Raw genomic sequence first — 20,545 nt, forward strand, 5'->3', positions numbered from 1 at the left:
CCGGGAGCGGCCAAGATGTATCATGATCTATGCTAGCACTATTAGTGGTGTGGGATGAAGACAGATATCACAGAGTTCGTGTCCAAGTGTTTGACTTGCCAGTAGGTAAAGTGTGAGCACTAGGGCCTGGGGGTATGAGTCAGAGGATGTCTATTCCCACTTGAAAGTGGGAAATGATCATCCTGGACTTTGTTGTGGGTTTACCTCCCACCATGGGTGGTTATGATTCTATATGGGTGGTTGTTGACAGATTGACAAAGTCTTCCCACAGAGGATAAGCTAGCCCAATTATATATTAGTCAGATCGTTCGGCTTCATGGTGTCCCATTATCCATCATTTCGGATCGGGGTTCAGTATTTACTTCGCATTTTTGGCAGGCATTACAGTATGATTTGGACACTAGACTTGATATGAGTACAGCCTTTCACCCACAGACCGGTGGTCAGTCCAAGTGAATGATTCAGGTATTGAAGGATATGCTTTGAGCTTGTGTTATTGATTTTGGTGCTAGATGGGATCAACACTTTCCCCTAGCGGAGTTTGCCTACAACAACAGTTATCACTCTAGTATCTAAATGGCTCTATTTAAGGCTTTGTATGAAGGCGGTGTCGATCTCTTATTGGGTGGTTTAATTCAGCTGATATGTACTCTTTAGACACTGAATTTCTTAGAGATGCTATGGAGCAGGTTCATAGGATTCAGGGTAGACTCTTGATAGCCCAGAGTAGGCAGAAGAGTTATGCAGACCGGAGAGTTCGACCATTAAAGTTCATGGTGGGTGATCATGTTTGGCTTCGAGTGTTGCCCATGAAAGGCGTGATGCGGTTCTTGAGGAAGGGAAAGCTCAGCCCTCGATTCATTGGGTCATTTGAGATTTTAGCGCGAGTTGGAGAGGTGGCTTATAAATTGGCCTTACCACTAAGCTTATCGGCTGTGCATAACGTATTTCATATTTCCATGCTTCGAAAGTATGTTTCAGATGAGTCACATGTGTTATCACTTTATTTAGTGGAGTTGGGTCCAGACCTGACATTTGAGGAGGAGCCTATAGCCATTCTAGATAGGCAGGATCGTAAACTTAGAATCAAGGAGATAGCTTCGGTGAAGTTACAATGGAAGCACCGTTCAGTCAGAGAGGCGACTTAGGAGACGAAGGCTGATATACGTGCTAGATATCCCCATCTCTTTAAGGCTTTAGGTATATTCCTTTACTTTATGTTCGAGGACGAACATGATTTTTAGTGGTGGATAATGTAATGACCTGTTAGGCTATTTCGAGTACGAGTCCTCCTTCTTTCATAAAAGATCCCTTTCATATATTTAAATTGGAAATTTTGGATTATTCGATAATTATGATTTAGTAGTTGACGGGTGTTTTTTAGATAATTAATTAGTTGGTGGGCTAAATTGATAATTTATTTAATACCATATACCACTTTTTTTATTAAAATAAGTGATGAGATTTATGAATTTTAGTACATAATTATTTTAATTAGTAAAGAAAAGAAACAAAAGGGTAAAAGAACTCACCACGGCGCCGATGAAGAGCAGTCGAAACTGTTTCAGATAACCCCTGCCCAGTTTTTATATGCATGAATTAATATGGATAGGGGTCATATTATTGTAATGGTATATGGGGTTGGATGCTAGTATTTTATTATAGTTGTTGAGAGAAGAAATCAAAGCTTCATATTAAAATTTCAACTTTTCTAATACTACTTCAGCATTTTGGATAAGAAGTTGTGTGGGTTTGCATGGCCTAATCATTGGACAATGACTATGTCTTATCATTGGACAATGATTATGGTTAATTGGCTAAATATCAATTGAAAAGATTAGAATTAGGATCGTTCCGTTAATTATTTGTTAGTCTAATCAGTCAGTTTTGACTTTAATTATTTTATTTTATTTTAATTATCAAAAAAATATATATGATTCAAGTTTTGATATATTGAGATATGTAATTAATATATATATATATATTGTATTATATAAAAAAAATTATTAGATTTATATTATCTGGAGGAATTGAGACCTAATCCTACACTTGATATTTAGGATTTGATTATAGATTTGGGTAAGTTTTGGGTCTAGTCTAGACTTATAGTGATATGAATATTGTTAATTTTGAAATCTTCTTGTATTTATTTATTTGATTAGATTATACTTATTTGGAGGCCCAACGAAAAGGGAAGGCTTAAGTCCCGGAGTAATAGCTTGAGTTTTTTGAGACAAGTGAAATTTTAAACCTCAGTTTAAGCTTGTAGATGCTTGTATTTCCGTGTTATGTGTACTGGGGAGTAATGAGAATTGGACTGGATTATTGACTGTATGATTGGCCTTAAAAATGGTGATCTAATGACATGTATTGGTGGAATTGATATGTTGTGATTACGGGTTTATTTTGGACATGTGAAATGACCATGTTGATGTGAGATAGGAAAAATTGTTGTTGTTGTCATGTTATTATCGTGAATTATATGAACATGAATTGATTGCATTGGTTCTGAAATACTGTGCTGAGACTGAAAATGATATAAAATAAAGCGGTCGGGCTACACGCTCCGTGGCAGGATATGCATATTGAGGGGACGGGTCACACGCTCCATGGCAGGTAACATGGACAGAAATGTCCCCCATGGGTTCCAGACTGTAATTCAACGGATGTGTACCAATAGGACAGACATGCATCATTTTATTGCATTGCATCGCATTTTGTTGATATTTATGAATTCGTGCTTACCACTTATTGCTCTGTATATGTTGAATTTGACTTGATATGATTCACTTGACAAGACTACCGATGAATAGTCGTGGACTGTAATGTTATTATTATGTAGAGTGTAGAGTTGGGCTGGTTTTATGCAGATTGTAGTTGAGGAGGTTCGGTTGGGTTGACAGGAGTACTTGTATCTATCGATATTTGCTTAGTTTTAGTTATCCACTTGCTGAGTACCGTATTGTTTAGCACTCACCCCTTGCTTCTACACTTGTGTAGGTGCTGAGCTTGGACCTGCTTGATCTCTTCGTGTTTTATACCACATCCGAGTCTATCATATCGAGAGGTAGTTGTTACATCCATTTAGCGGACACCTCTTACTCCTTTTATTATGTTTTAGTCTTATTCTAGAGACAAAGACATTGTGACTGTATTTCTTTTCGTACTTCGGTAATATATTAGTGGTTTGTACACATGACAACCAATCTTGGGGGAGTTGAGTTTGTTTTACATATTTTCGATTAAGTTAAATTTTGATTCATTTCTTTTTCTTCCGCATCTACTTTCTGTTGGGTATTAGGCTGACTTGTCTCGGTGGGTTGAGATGAGTGTCATCACACTCGGATTCGGGTCATGACAGATTGTCAGTGTCAACAATAATTGTCAATGACAACTGTAGCACCTTTAATTATCCCATTTATTTCCTAATAATGTAATTCAATCTTTTTCAACAACTTGTTCTGGTGTATATAAAAGCAACCAACTGAGCTAGCAATTAATAGTAATCTAAAAAAGAATTTTGAAATTTCTCTATCCTGATTTCTTACAGTAAATTATGTATGATATATACAACATGGAAAATCCCATTGGATTTTGATGATAAAATCTCAGACATGGTCATTGTCTTGGACCATATTTGTACAATAGTGTTCTTGTGCACGGATGGGATGTTCAATTTTATCCATTGAAAAGTAGAAAAAAGATAGTTGACTGGACAATGTATTGGTCCATTTAGCCTAGCAAGAATATAGTATAGGGACCTAGCTCTTTTATTCGACCTAAATCTTTTTAATTCCGACTACTGTTCATTATTTTAATTATATGGTTCAAAATTATTGATAAGAAGCACACTCTAGCTAGCTATGCCTCTCTTTGCGTCCCTAGTATTTTTTTTTCCCTTATTTAATAAAGGGGATTTAATTCTAAGACCTTCCTGAAGTTACTAGCTAGATTAATTTGTGCTACAACTTCTTTTCACGTGCACATGAACAGTTAATTTTTTGGAAAATGAAGTCTACTAATGGAGTAGTTTCTGGTGGGTATAACTTGAATAAATGCCACCACATTTAATTTATTAGCAATGGTTTAGTATAACAACCAATCTCCTTATAGTCTACATTGTCTAGTTAAAGCCAAGAACCCGTTGGGGAATTGACATTAGACTATGAAATTATAGGGATGTAAAAATCATGAAAGATTCAAATTCAAATCTCAGTAAATATGAAAGAAAATAAATTAGATAATTTATTTTATTTGTTTGAACCTTGATGTACACATGAGCGGAATTAGGAGGGTAAGGGGATAATCTAAACCTCCTCAATTGAAAAATTATGTTATATATAAACACACAATCAAAATTATGTTTTAAATATATATAAGATGTTAGTTCTTGTGTTTATTTTATATTTTGAAACTCCTTAAATGGAAATACTAGGTCCCTCACTGAATATACGTAGTAATAGTTATTTGGAACATGTGCTATTATATGAGGTAGTAGATACTGTTGGTTTTCTAAAAAAGATAGATGCAATAAAAAGTGATTGAAACTGTCTCTCAATATTTTTGTTAAGCATAAAAGGATTTTAAATAATCAATTATTTGAGCTCATAATATATAGAAGAACTGTAATTGAAAAAAAATTCAAATATTTCACCAACTAAAATAACTTAATAAAAATTCAAATTTTAAATTTATCCTAAATTAGATTTATGCAATAAAAATATCATAATAACTAAAGTAAATTTCAATAAATATTTAATAAAATAGTGAAGGTATGCACAAATTACCTTGACAACAAAAAATTATTAAGTGAAAATGACGAGAGGGGAGATTGTTTAATATTTCAGCACAACACCTCTGGTAAAGGTTATATTCACCAAAATAGGAGAAAAAGAAGTGTTCCTGATGACACCCTGTTGCAACCAGACCCCACTTGTGGAATTTCATTGGGTTGTTGTTGTTGTGGTATATATGATCTATGCATCTTCTCCATAGATATTTAATTTACTGTCTCATATGTACATTTTTAGGTGAATAATTTAGTGTTCCCTTAAGGGTGCCTACTTCTATATCCCCAACTAACCACAATTGTAGGCAGGCATACATCTTAATGCCTATATTCAATACTCAACCGTACACAAAACTAAATTACAGTACTATCAAAGAATCTTAGTAGCTTTATTGGTTGATTGATCTAACTTTCATCTTGTTAATAAGATCAAATTCGATTCTCCTGTAATTCCCTCAAGGCCGGTTCTTCGCCTTTGAAAATAAGACATCCGTCCCTAATTTGAAGGGCCCATTTTTTAGTAATTATAGAATTATTATAGGTTTTTTAAAAAAACAAAAATATACTGCATCATTTCAATTTATTTCTCTTACTTTTATTTTTTAGTTTGTTTCGAAAAAAATGTTTTTTTGTCAACTTTCTAGTTTTAACTTTCCACATGGCATTTTAAAACTATAAGATAAAAGAACATTTTAGTGAATTATATATATTTTCAGTTTAAAATCATAAGATTCAAAAATCTCTTTCTTATTTAAATTTTATATCAAGTCAAAATCCAACAAATGATTAAAATGGATCTTTTCATTAAAAAGAAAGAAATAACTTTGCATCTCAAAAATAATTTCAAATATATTAACTCTTAAAAAAACTAGAAGAATAGACTAATTTAAACCAAAAAATAATTAAAAAATAAAATTTAAGGATTCATTTTTTGCTTTAGGCCATTGATGTGCTTGAGATAAATCCCCTCCCTCATTTTCCCCTACCCCGTCCCCCCTCCCCCCCCCCCCCCCCAAGAAATAATTAAAGTACAACTCCCCGCTTTATATAAACACTAACAAATTCAATGGTTTGTTGCACTACAATTTTGCAGACGATGGAGTACTATGGCAAGAGAAGCCTCCATAGTTACTTTGATAAAGAGAAAAGATCATCAATTCAATCCCCTCCTCGTCTCTCCTCCATTGAACTTGAGCATCATCCCTATAGTCCTTCAAGATCTTCTAATGCTAGTGCAGGCACTATGTATTCCTTAATGCCACCTCCTAGCCCTGATTCTCCATGGACACTTTCCCCTTTACAAACACCCTCACCTTCTCTCCTCTACCATTGCATCGCGTCCCTTCATCGCCATGAAGGCACCATTTATTCCATCGCCTTTGCAAAAGGCATTGTCTTTACTGGCTCAGAGAGTAGCCGGATTCGTGTATGGAGACAACCGGATTGTGTAGAGAGAGGGTACCTTAAGGCAAGTTGTGGTGATGTTAGGTCCATTTTAGTCTATGGTAACATGTTGTTCACATCACATAAAGACCATAAAGTCCGGATATGGAATGTGACAGTGTCCGATAATTTTCGAGGCAAGAAAACCACAACCTTACCTAAGTCCAGTTATTATTCATTTCTCAAATTTCCTAGGTCAAGTAATAATAACAATCAACACAAGGATTGCATTTCTTGCATGGCTTATTACCATGTAGAAGGGCTTTTGTACACTGGATCATGGGATAAAACAGTCAAAGCATGGAGAATCTCCGATAATCGATGTGTTGACTCATTTTTAGCTCATGAAGACAATGTAAACTCAATTGTTGTAAACCAAGAAGATGGTTGTGTTTTCACATGTTCATCTGATGGTTCTATTAAAATATGGAGGAGAGTATATGGGCAAAACTCTCATACTCTAACAATGACACTAAAATTCCAGCCATCACCTATTAACGCGTTAGCCCTAAGCAACAATACTTCACATACATCTTGTTTTCTCTACTCCGGATCCTCGGATGGATTCATAAACTTTTGGGAAAAGGAGAAGAGTTCCGGGAGGTTTAACCACGGAGGGTTCTTGCAAGGACATAGGTTTTCGGTACTTTGTTTAGTTGCAATTGAGAAATTAATATTCAGTGGCTCAGAGGATACAACAATTAGGGTTTGGAGGAGAGAAGAAGGAAGTTGTTTTCATGAATGTCTTGCAGTGTTAGATGCTCATAGAGGTCCAGTAAAGTGTTTGGCTGCAACTTTGGAGATTGACAAAGTTGTAATGGGATTTTTGGTTTATAGTGCTAGTTTGGACCAAACATTTAAGGTTTGGAGAATTAAGGTTTTGCCTGATCATGAGGAGAAAGTGGTTAATATTATTACCTCATCAGAGGAAAATATTGAGCAGCATGGTGAAATTAATAAAATGAAGATGACTACGGAATATGAGTTAAATCCTGTTTTATCTCCTTCATGGGTCGAGAAAAAGCTACAAGGGAGTCATCCTTTTTACTAAGGGATTTCATTATACAGTTTAGTATAATTGAAGTCGATTCATTCAATGTGTATATTGTTTTTCTATTCATGAATTCAAAATCTATGAAATGATGTCCCAAAAAACTTCTATTGCTAATGTGAAATTTTAGTTATGGTAGGCGAGACAAATTTCATACTCAGCTTTTTTGTTTCATTTAATATGATGATATTTGATTATGTGCAATAATAAAGAGATTGATCAATAATGCAAAAGCTAAGTATATGACTATATTTTAACATGTTAAAAATATCATTTGAATTTTGTTGATTTAATTTAAACATACATGTTTTTCCCACAAGAGTGTTACAAATTAAAGGACAAAATATGCATGTTCGAATCGATGTTTTAAAAAGCATGGGCGTCAAGGTCCAAAAAGTGATACTCTCTTTCGAATGGATTAAAAAAAAATATTTAATGTCATATAAAAATGAGTTTCAAAAGAATGACCTAATTTAATTTAACATAAAGTTTAAAAAAAATAAAAAGATTTTTCAATCTTGTGGTCCTAAATTAAAATTATGTCAAATGTACTAAAATGTTCTTTAATATTGTATGACTTTAAATATGTCACCTGAAAAGCTGAAATTAATGTTGTCAAAAACGAAAAGAGATCATTATTTTTAAAATGAAGGAAAAGGGAGTAATATACTTAGACTTGGCTATGGAATGTGTAGAGAATAACACTTGGCCAAAACACTACAAAATGAGATCTTTTTTTTGTTTCAAATAAAATCACAGGCTCACAGCTAAAGAAACTTGGTTAGCTCAAAATAAAAAGAAAAGACAAAAGATTAAGAACCAAGTTGACAGTCTTTTCCTGGATGATTTTACTTCCCAAATGAATTTACATTTATGGAAAAAGAAGATACAAGTGTGTTAATTGCCAAGCAACTTTCTGTACAATTGGTACAGAAAGTGATAATATTATAACCGAATAAAAATGAATGCACCTTCTTTCATTCAATATTAGGCAATTAATATGATTTTAAATTTTTACTGTTGGCTACAGTGTCACGTCGTTACACTCTGAGCTAGGGTGTAAAAATTGAATCGATCGATAAATCGAATTGAAAAAATGTTATTGATTTATTGCTATTGGGTTAATGATTACTAATGGTTTTATAAAAAAAAAAGGAAAAATTATAAAAATATGCAGTTTAAGATCCTTATTAACAATATATACATTTACTTTCTTTTATTTACAAAACTAAATTTTTAATTAGAAACTTAACAATAAATTAATTTTCAAAATTATTTTTGTATATTTTTATTAATTTTGTTTTTTTTGTTCATTTTTTATTGATTTACATGCTAAGTTTTAGGGGTCTGATAATTAATGATTCTTTGAATTTCCAATTGGAATAAAACTCTCATACATTTCTCTCTCTTTATTTTTATATTCATTAATAACAGTCAATAGTCTCAATTATATATTTTACATTGGTTATATCAAAGGTAAAAAAAATTATCTCTCTTCTTATTATCATCAATGCAGCTTTTACCCCCTTTAATAATATCTTTTTCATATTTGTAAAACCAATTCTCTCTCTTTACTAGTTCATTGGTAATTTCTACGGAAAAAGGTTGACATCTCCATTGTTGAGTTGTTCAAGTTTATCAAAATTTTTAGATTTTTTGTTTTAAAGGGGTAAAGAGAAATCACACTATGGAAATCACCTCCACTAGAAAGAGCCTTAGGCACAATCAATCCAAATAGATGTGTTGAAAGCCTTCCGATTGTATGTTCAAAGCCGAGTTATGAATTGCATGCATACACTCCATCTTCGGTCAATAAAGGTGGAAGAGACGATATAGTCATTATTTGTATGTTTGTTTGTTCATACAATGATGCATAAACCTTATTTACTAGAAAATATTTATAAATTTGGTTATTAATTTGTTATAAAATATGATTACTTGAAAGACATTAATGTCTGGTTCGGACTGTAATTTTGATGACAATTATATTTAGAAAATTTATAAAGATACTGAAATGAAATTTGATTACTAAGAATTAAACATCACTGGAAAGGGTTATCAATGATACTGAACAAGTAATATACATTTTCTTTTGAAGAGAAAACTGTACATTATCCTAGGAAGTAGTCAAATTTGATTATTTTTATTTTTAGTATACAACCTGCTTTGTTTCGAGTCAAATGGTTAAGCTTTTAATATATATATATATATTATTTGTTGTTTAAGATAATATAAAATTTTGATTACTAATTTATTATATAGTATGTTTTTTGATTTGTGTCAAATGGTTAAGTTATTGATAGTTATATTGATCTTTTGATGTTTAAATTAGTATAGGGCTTTGATTTCTAAATTGATTTGTAGTATACTTTTTGTTTCTGTCAATTGATAAGTTATTGGTTGATATACTGTTTTTTAGTTGTTTAAATTAGTATAAAGATTTGGTTTTCAATTTGGTATATAGTATGATTTTTGTTTTTTGTCAATTGGTTAAGTTGTTGGTAGATATTTTAATTTTTAGGTGATTAAATTAGTATAAGGTTTTGATTTCTAATTTGGTATATAGTATGCTTTTTGTTTTAATCAATTGGTTCAGTTGTTGGTAGATATTCTGATTTTTAGCTGGTATATCACATATCAAAAACCGGTTATTAGTCATTGACTTTCTTCAATGAAAGAATTCTGAGAATGTTAAGGTACTCTTGAAGGATCAAAGTAAAGAAAGAAATGACGTTGATATTAATAATATGGAAGGAATATCAATTGTACACTCATATCATTATGAATTGCATACCAAAAAAAATTGAATTATATTTTTTTTATCTAAGTAAACTTGTACACCCATATCATTATGAATTTTCATTGAGAAGCAATAGTACTAATAATCAATCCTTCGTATTTGATATTTGAATCAAATATTACTCCTTCAATCTTGTAATCTACATATCTACCTGCGTCACATTACAAGTTGGTGTTACAAAGGCACATTAATCAATATATAATCAAAAACATATCAAATTGATAATTACATTTGTGTTATATTTAAGATTTAACAACATGTACACCAAAAAAAATCATTAATTTAAATATTATAAAAGTATATTTACCAATATATAATCAAAAAATAAATCAACAATCATATGATCCTTGTTATAATCTAAAAAATTATCAACATCATTAGTAGATAGATATTATCTATACAGTTATTACATACACCTTCACGTATATCAAAAAGAGAACTAACTATTTAACTTTTTAAAATACATATTCATCAAATTAAATCCACCAACACGTACACCAAAAAAAATTCATGATCTTAACCATTATAAAGGTGTATTCAACAGCATATAATCAAAAATTAAAACATCAATCATATATCATATGGATCTTATTATAATCTAAATAATTGTTAGCATCATTAGTACATAGGTATTATTTATATAATTATTGAATACACCAAAAAATGAACCAATAACTTTTTTAAATACATATTCATCAAACATCAATCCACCAACACGAACACCAAAAAAAATCATGAATTTAAATATTTATACACCAATTGTTCATCAATATATAATCCAAAAAAACACCAAACATAAAAACATAAACGTCATCAAGCAAACAATATACCAACTGATTAAGAATGTTTTTATGTATAAATAATACCAGTATTCCTATAATACGCGCTGATAATAATCTTATTATAAAGAAACTAAATCAAGAAATTTAATAAAAAATACTCTAAAATTATCACGAATCGAACCATATATCATAATTCATACCTTTTGCATCTCATCTTCCGCCGTGATGAATTAAAATTGAAAAATTATTCATAGCTTTCACTGAATTGATTTTAAGAAAAGAGAAGGTAGAGAGTTTGATTTTGGTTACAATACTATCTTTTTAGTTTATGGAAGAGAAAGAATTAACAAATGCTTGAGATTATTGTGGAAAGTAAATAACTAAAGAGGAGGAATTTAAGGGATTAGGATACTATTAACTAACAAATTGTGGGCTGTAATTTTTTTTTTATTTCCTTGTGTGTAAAAAAACTATTGCCATGTTGGTGAAAACTAAAACTATTGTTATATAGTGGCAATTTAGGTGCTTATTTTGTCTAGTTAAGTTTTTTTTCAAAAAAAAACAATAATTATTGCGTTATCGGTTCAGTATTGATTTTTTAATATGAGGATTTTTCTCATATAGTCACTCAAAAATACCTTAATTATGCTTTATAACTATAGTTTGCTAATTACAATTCGTAGCTATAGTTATAGTAACATTTATATAATTTACGCCACATTTGTATACGTTTGTATAATTCGCTATACAATTCGTAGTTTTTGTATAACGTTTGTATATTTCACTATACAATTCATGCATAACATTTGTATAATTCACTATACAATTTTTAGTGTTTGTGTATTTCGCTATACAATTCGATTCGTGCATAATATTTGTATAAATCGCGCGAATTATAGAAAACTCAAACTATATTCGTGCACAACAATTGTATAATTGTGCACAATATTTGTATAATCGCGCGAATTATACAAAACTCAAACTGTAATTACAGCTAGATGTTTGCCGCGAGTCGTAATTAATTCAAACTATAGCTATGTTGGCTAATTAACTAGTATATGTTTGTCCATTTGCATAATTTTTTCTTTTGATATCGAGTTATTGGGTAAATCGATAACCCATTAAGACTATAATAGTTTACTATTTTAATATTTACACATACAAAAATATTAAACAAAAAATATTAATATAAATTTATAATTGCTATATCATATTATTACTGTCCTACACAATTCACAGTTCACGCTACTTCAGAGTTCACAGTATATTTATCCTTTAGGTTTACAATGTCAAAAATCAAAACCTAAAGAACTAAGAACGCAGTGGCTACGGTTTGCAAGTTGCAACGACGAAGGCAAGGGTTAGACGCGACGGCTAGGGTTGAATTATGAGTTTGATTTCTCTCTTTTTTAACTTCTCTTATTCTCTCTTTTCTGATTTTTCCTCTTCTCCATACCCACTTTCTCAAAAAAAATTGAGTTTGCAGGTAAATTTGAATTCGATGGTAAACAATTAGGAGATTATTTCATCCTCATTAGAGTTAAATTTGATGAGCATTTGAATGTTTTCCTTAAGAAACTCTTTTTTCTTTTTTAATAAAGTTTAAGATTTCTGGAAATTGTTGGAGAAGTCGTATTTTTGTTTTGAAAGCATTTTCGTATTGGTTAAATCGAAAATCGAACTGTTAAAGACCAAAAATCGATAAACCAATAACAAATATCTTATTGATTTGTTATCGATTTACTGTATTTAAAAATTAAAAATCGATAAAACCGAATCGATATACACCCCTACTCTTATGAGTCTGAGCTGCCCTTACTGTCCAAAATATTCATCAGCACTGTACGGTATTAGGAGTGTTCATACCTCAATTTGGATCGATTATTAATTGATTTTTAAATTATTTCAATCAAACTAAATCTAATATAATATATATTTATTGATTTTATTATTATTAATGTTAGTTTGATTTGATTCGATTATCAGTTATGCATAAAAATAAAATTAAATGACAGTGCGGGAATAGAAAGACAAATTAGTTAGCAAACATTTGAATCACATTCAAAATCAAATCAAATATAATTGATTTTAAAAAATGTAAAATTAAAGCAAATTCAAATAAAAATTAATTTATATAATCAGTTTGAATCGATTTTTATCATCCGTGAACCCTGTTATGCTCAGCTGCATTTTGATTAGAACATTGAAGGTGATCTGGTGTAGTAGATAAACTTATAAAGATTTGCAATTAGATAAACTTATAAAGATTTGCAATCATTTAATATTAATAAAAATAACATACCAGCCAAAGTCACCGTATTAATTTATGTTTTAAATTTTTTTTGCATGATTTTGGTGATGAATTCAATGACATTTGCTACCTAGGAGACAATCCTGGCTGTGATGACTTAATTTGAGATACACTGTCAACGGAAATCTTAGTGACATGACTTCCGCTTAATTGAGTAATTTTAATTTTAATTTTCTTTAAAGAAATTAATTGAATATTATTTGTAAATAAAGTTAAATTTATGAAAATAATGATTAAAGATAAGTGAATTAGATCCACCTGTTGAAATTGAATTTTACCTCATACAAATATGTAAAATAATATTTTAAATTTTGATTTCTACTCTACATATATATTATTATAATTTTGCAATAAATATCGACCAGAAATATTTATTATACTAATTTACTGTAGTTCTTATGATTTTGTCTGGACATTTGTCCTGTTGAAATAAAGTCATGCCGCCAGTACTTTAAAACAATTAGGAAAAAGGATAAAAAATGTCTTTAAATTATTTTAAATAAATAAAAATATTTTTCGTTTATAGTTTGATTTATAAATGTTCTTGTCGTCAATATGTTGGTCCAAAAATATCTTTATTATTATTTAATGAGTCAAAAATGTCCCTAATGTTAATAAATGAGTCAAAAATATCATTTTTCGAATATATATATATTTTTTAAAAAAAAACAAATCTTGTTCCTTATAAAAATATTACTTTTAAAGAACTCTATTCTTGTTTTCTTTCTTTTTAAACCACTTTAACTAATAAAAATATAAAAAATTATTTTATTCTTCGTAATTTTATTTGATCAATTAAAAAAGAATAATTTCATGTATTCTAAGATTTAACGGATAGTATATGTCATATATATAAGATCATAATAAATCCATCATTAATTTTTATTCAAATAATCATAAAAAATAATTATACTAAAATAAGAAATATTTTTAATTTTTAACTTTTTTCTAATTGAAGTAGGATAAACATTTGTTAATAAAAAAAATATTATTAGAAAAAAAATGTCTTTAAAAAGAAAATAAATTATATATTTATTTGAAAAAGGACATTTTTGACCCATTAAATAACAATAAGGGCATTTTTGGATCAAAATATTGACGGCAAGAATATTTTTTGACCAAACTATCAACGAAGGACATTTTTGTTCATTTTAAATAGTTTAAGTGCATTTTTAACCCTTTTCCCAAACAACTATAGTAGAATTTCATGAGTAGTTTATTTATTAGAGTTTCAAATGCTTTATTTGGACCAACAACAGTTATGATGAGGTGTTAAGTACTTCTTTATTCTTAATCAAAGGTTTTGGATTTGAGTCTCTTTGGGTTTGGAGTCGCCTTCATTAGGGAGCATTGTATTTTCAATGTGGGACTTTTTGGTGCATATCCGAATTTAATCAGGATTCAATATAAATATCAAATATCATGAGAAATATATGTAAAAAAATACTTTATTTGAGATCGACTTCCACTTGCTTTCTTTTCCACATAGATAGTACAATAATTATATAATATCGATATTAATAATTTGTTTGGTTAAGCTTTTAAGAGATTAAAAATACTTATTTTTAAAAAAGTGAAGTGTCTGATTAAATTTTTGAAAGAAAATAAGTGCTTTAAAGGAGTAGCAAAAACTGTTTTCAGAAGCTAAAAAAAATATTTCTTCTCCAAAAATACATTTTTGAAAAATCTACACTCAGAGGATATTTGGATTGACTTTTTAAAAATTGCTTATAAGCTAAAAGTTAAAAATAGTTTTGATTTTAACTCCCTAATCCTGAATACTTGTCATGAGCTTATTTGGTCATACGACTAAAAACTACTTATTTTGATAAATATTTTTATTAAAATAGCTTTTCAAAAAAGTACCTTTTTAAAAAATAATTTGTATTTTGATAATAAATTTGAATAGTATTTTTGATAAGCAAATTGTGTTTGGTAAATCTTTATTTAAAAAAAATATCTTTAAGAGTCAAATTACAAAAAGACATATATCAATGCACTTTTATTATCAAGATTATTTTATAAAAAGAAATTATTTTAAATATCTATTATGAAAGAATTTAATTTTTTTTATTTAATTAAAAACTAATTGCTACAAATTTTCAATCAATATAATATATAAGTAAATTAAATAAAATATAAATATTAATATAACATTAATATGATGTTTTATATTGAAAAACATCGGGCAAAAATAAATTGAAGAATCATTTCATAAATTAAATTACTACATATAAAAAAAATCACCACAAAATAAGTAAAATTCTTCATACATCACAAAAATTCTTAACAATTTCATCCCTAATTTTATCACACTGTATCTTTATAATAGTAGAAATTTGTCGTTACAATTTGTCCACAAGCATTTTCAGTGTTTACATATTAGAAACTTATAATCAATTTATTTCTTAATCTAATATCCAAATGTAAGCATATTCTCATACTTGGCATAATAACAATAATATATAAAATGTAAAATAAAAAGAGAAAATTATATTGTATAATGAGAAGAATATAACTTAACAAAACGTAAGAGACATGCTAATCGAATAATGAAGAATATATTGATAAATATGTATAAATGATAGGGATATCTTGACTTAAAAAAATAATTTTGTTCTAGAAGAAACTATTTTTACTTTCATTTAAAAGCAATTTTACTTTTATCATAAAATCTTAATAGCTCATTTGGTCCACTATCTGAACTCGGTAAGAGTTCTCTTCCCCACATTGTAATTCCCTCTCCATTTTCCTTTTTCCTACAGCCAATTTTAATGATTGACCAAAGACCTCAATTTTTAAAAAAAAATATGTTTTTACTCAAAGTAAATATTTTTAGAAATCGCTTGGTTAAACAAACTCTAAAAAGAGATGATCCATAATACTTGTCATTTTAGAAAATCAAAATAAAATTAGTTGTTTGTTTTCACATTTATCCTTAGTCATAAATATGGAGAGAGATATTTGTATGATGCAAACGAGAGAAGTAATAAATAGAGGTAATTTAGTCAAATTACCCTTTAATTAATATTTTTTAAAGGGTGTGGAAACCAAAACATGATAAGCACAGGCGTATGCGCAGAGTGGGGGTAAATGAGTTCACGTAAATTCATGTTTCTCTTCCGAGATCATATATAGTAGTATTATATTTTAAAAAAATATTGAAATATGGATGTGTGAACTCATACTCGGAGTATCATATAATGTGAAGAAAATTGGGTGCACCTCTTTAAGTGATGTTAGAAATTTGAAATTTTATATTTATTTTATTTTATTTTTCTTTCTAAAATTAGATAACACATCTCTAAGTAGTTATTGGTAGCTTTTTGGCATTTTAATATATATATATATATATATATATATAAATAAATAAGAATTAATTTTGGACCTTAATTTTAAGATTTTAAAAAATTTCAGTGATAAGAACATAAATATCAAACTAATCAAATTTATATCTTAGATCTATCTCTTTATAATAGTGCACCCATTATTTTGAAATCCAAAACACGCCTCTAATGATAAGTATTTAGAAACTAAATAACTTATGTTTAGTACTTTTTTGGTCAAAAAGTAAGTACTTAAAAACATTTTTTCCTTTCTCAAACACCACAAAAACTTGAAAAAAAAGTTTAAAAGTCAAAAACACTTAGAATAAGTCAATCTAAATACTCTCTTAGAAGCACTTTAGTAAAGTTTGATCAAACACTTTCAAAAGTATTTTTTTAAGTTTATTACTTATTAGTCAAACACAAATTGTTTCTCATCTAAAGAATTTTTACTTTTCAAAATAAGTTGATTTTAAAAGTTTGGTCAAACAGACTATAAACTATTTACGGGCAGCAATAGGGGTGTTAACTTGACAATTTGGGTTGAATTTGAATTGATCAAAATAATTTAAATAATTGAATTACTATCCAACTCTACTAAAAGTCAATTGAGCCATGTTAAAATGGACTAAATAATGAGTTATAGACCAACCCCCAATTGTTACCAAATTTTAGTTCCTTCATCTATTTTCTTATAATTTATTTAAGAGAAAATCACACCGCTTAACTATTTAAGCTCCTTTATTACACAACATAGACATATTCTATTATATTTACAAAACATAATAACAGTTCACTTAATTTTAGTTACGAAGCAAACCATATAGTACATTTTTCTCTACTTTATTGTGGCTATATATATATATATATATATATATATATATATATATATATATCAAATTTAAAAATTATTTAATTATTTTGACAAACTTTTTAACTGGTCAATTTGGACTATATACTTAGCCCAATCAATTAAACTTTTAGATGTGGTGAATTTAAGGGAAAATTTCTCAAATAGCTACTAAAATATCTTAATTATGCTCCTTAGCTACAATTTACATATTTACGAGTCGTAGCTATAGTTTAAGCCACTCTGTTTGTATAATTAACTAGTTTCTATAATACACAGGTTTATATAATTCACGGGTGAATTTGTATAATTGAGCTATTTTTGTATAAACTAGAAATAATGAAGTTATACAAACACAAACATCTAAACTTTAAATAGTTATACAAATTATATTATACAAATTTCGAATTATACAAACTCGAACCGTAATTAACGCTAAATGTTAGTGACAAATTTTAAATTAGATAAACTATAGCTATGATAATTAATTAACTAGTATATATTTGTTTATTCACGTAATTTTGCCTCAATTTAATAAGTCAAGCACTACTTAAAAGGTCTAAAACTTACCAATGTCTTCTTTCAATTTTTTGGATTTATCGACAGAAAATCGATCGAAAATAGGGTTTCGGAACAAAGTGTGTTGGTTCAAGAAAATCGATAGTCTAAATATTAAATTTAGTTGATTTTTTTTTATATACAATGAAAAAAATCAATCAATTTGGTCATTTTTAAAAATTGCACAATTATAAAAATGCACCATTCGAGAATGGAATCGAGATCTTTACAGTGTTAGGATACTATTTTATCACTAGACTAGAATTTTGAACCGAAACAAAGTGTTTTCTCTAATACCACGATTTTTTGAAATGTTTAGTTAATTCGTGTCTTTGTAGTTAGATATAGATTGATTAATAAATTAATATTTTTGTAGTATGTCACATTTTAAGAGTTCAAGGTTCATATTTTAAGTTTTGGAGTTTAGCGGGTTGCAAAATAAAAGTTGGCGAAAATTATCATGAGTTTCTTTATAAAGATTTTTCTAAAATTTCGGTCAAATATCTTGAAGCTTTTATCCCAATTTATAAAGATTTGTAGGCCCCACGACCTATCAAATCGAAGGTCTACGATTCTAGTTTCCAACGTATCAAACCATTTGTCAATACGACTTCAGCATAGGGAGATATTCGCGTTTTTGTAAGACTGCACAAGCAGGCACGTGAGGTGGGCCCCCTAGGTCGGTTGAGCTTTGTAAAAGTGTATCTTCTTCAAATTTTCTCATTTTCAGTTCGTGAAACCCCCCAATATCAGAGAAATGTCTCCCTAAATCATCCCTATACTATGATAATCTCATCTTGGATCCTTAAAGGAAATTGATCTACATCGCGAGCTCGTCACTTTGGCATAGTTTGTCCCATCAATTTCGTGACGTAGTTTGTTGGGTGTTGTGGAAGTGGGGTACTGCCCATATAAAGTGTTCTTTGTGCTATAAAAATGGTGTATATCAAGGTAAGAACGTTCTTTTATTGGTTTATGGCTACTTTAGACCTCGAGTAGTAGTTTCCTTGGTGAAAATTCATATTTTTTGCCAGATAATCGTGTCACCTTATCTTTTTGCATATTAATTTAGCTCTTACCATATTGTAGTATTACGTAGCTGTAGATAAAGGTTAATTGACAACTTAAAAGCGTCGAAAAAGGTATGTTAAGGCTATTTTCTTGTCCGGGCATATTTCCTTAAAGCTTAGGAGCTACAAGAAGGTTGTTGTTATTGTTGTTATATTTTAGCCAAGATTGTTGGTTGTTAGCTGCCCGAGTTGTTGTAATACTCCCTTGTTGGGCATGGCTGAGAGGTTGTTCGTGTAGGTTGCTTATAGCTAAATTGATCACCTTTAGACTATTGAATTGTTATTGTTTCCCTGGAGCTATTATGGTTAGCTACAGAAATGTGATCGTGACTAAGAAGGCTATGAGTTGCCTACGGGGCTATATTAATGCCTGAGAAGGCTATGTGTTGCCTATAGGGCTATGCTGTTGCCCAGAGGGCTATGAATTGACTATGAGATTATACTAATGCCTAAAAGGGCTATATGCTGCCTATGGGACTATATTATTGCCTAAGAGGGCTATATGACTGCCTACGGAGCTAGAGGACGACCGATCGGGGTATATAGACTGAGTTGGCACCTTTTGGGCTTATAGGGGCCTAGGCAAGTGGTCTTGTTTGTTGTTTGTACCTGTCGAGCTTATGGGGGCTTGGTTAGGTTGTTTTTTTATTATTTTTGATATGTTTATATTTAGAAGCAGGTCAGTATGCTTATCTTAGTCTTGATTCATTTATCTGATTACTCTCAGTATATTATGATACCTACTCATAATCTATCACCTTTTATACTCAGTACATATTTTGTATTGATGCTTCATTTCCTAGGAGGCACTACATTCATGCCTGCAGGTCTCGACAGATGAACAGATAAACCTCCTTAGCAGCTGGGTTGAATTCTATCAGCTTGGCTAGCCCTTTTCTTTTTGAGTTGCCAGAGTTTGGAGGTTTGATAGATTTTGTTGTATATATTTTTTTGGGTAGGCTAGGGCCCTATCCTTGTCACGATCCAAGCCTATGGCCTAGACGTGACACGGCGAATGAGACACTCGGAGGTACCTCACCCAAGCCTCTTAGCATTCATTAAGTATTTCATTGGTAATGATAAACAAATCAAGCGGAAAATAAAATTGATGTAGGGACTAAGGGGCTTCACATTTAATAAGAGTCAAAGACAATATAACATCTTTTTCTATGTCCAACCATACCTTCTACATTAAAGATTTGGCGGGGGCTAAGACATGTCCCTAGGTCACCCTCAAAATAAGTGTCAAGAAATGCCTTAATAAAAGTCTTAATGTTCTACATAACGTAAGCTTAGAATAAAAAAGATGTTGTTCCCGAACCATGGGAATTTATCACAAGCAATCTCAAACTAATTCGAGCTAGCCACGTGGAGGAGGTCGGGGAGCGACGTCGGTTCCTACATAGTGATATCATGTAGGTAAAAGTATGCATTAGTACTTTGAATGTACTAAGTATGTGAGTACTCTATGAAATGAAGAACATAAGGGAGACATGAGTAAGCAATATGCATAAGTTAATGCATGAATTAGACATCATCATATGAAACCCTAAAATATTTATTTT

At 29.9% G+C, this 20,545-nt stretch overlaps 1 protein-coding gene across 1 annotated transcript; it reads left to right on the forward strand.

Moving 5' to 3' along the window:
- Positions 1-5,880: 5,880 nt before the first annotated feature.
- LOC129888370 (protein JINGUBANG-like) lies at positions 5,881-7,421 on the forward strand. Its single transcript, XM_055963357.1, has one exon. The coding sequence runs from the start codon at positions 5,886-5,888 to the stop codon at positions 7,281-7,283; it is 1,398 nt and encodes a 465-aa protein (XP_055819332.1). The 5' UTR covers positions 5,881-5,885; the 3' UTR covers positions 7,284-7,421.
- Positions 7,422-20,545: the final 13,124 nt, after the last annotated feature.

The sequence above is a fragment of the Solanum dulcamara genome, chromosome 5 (genome assembly GCF_947179165.1).
Source record: "Solanum dulcamara chromosome 5, daSolDulc1.2, whole genome shotgun sequence".
NCBI lineage: Eukaryota > Viridiplantae > Streptophyta > Magnoliopsida > Solanales > Solanaceae > Solanum > Solanum dulcamara.

What these genes read in the sequence shown, in the direction of transcription:
- LOC129888370 (XM_055963357.1), top strand. Translation starts at nt 5,886, where the DNA reads ATGGAGTACTATGGCAAGAGAAGCCTCCATAGTTACTTTGATAAAGAG.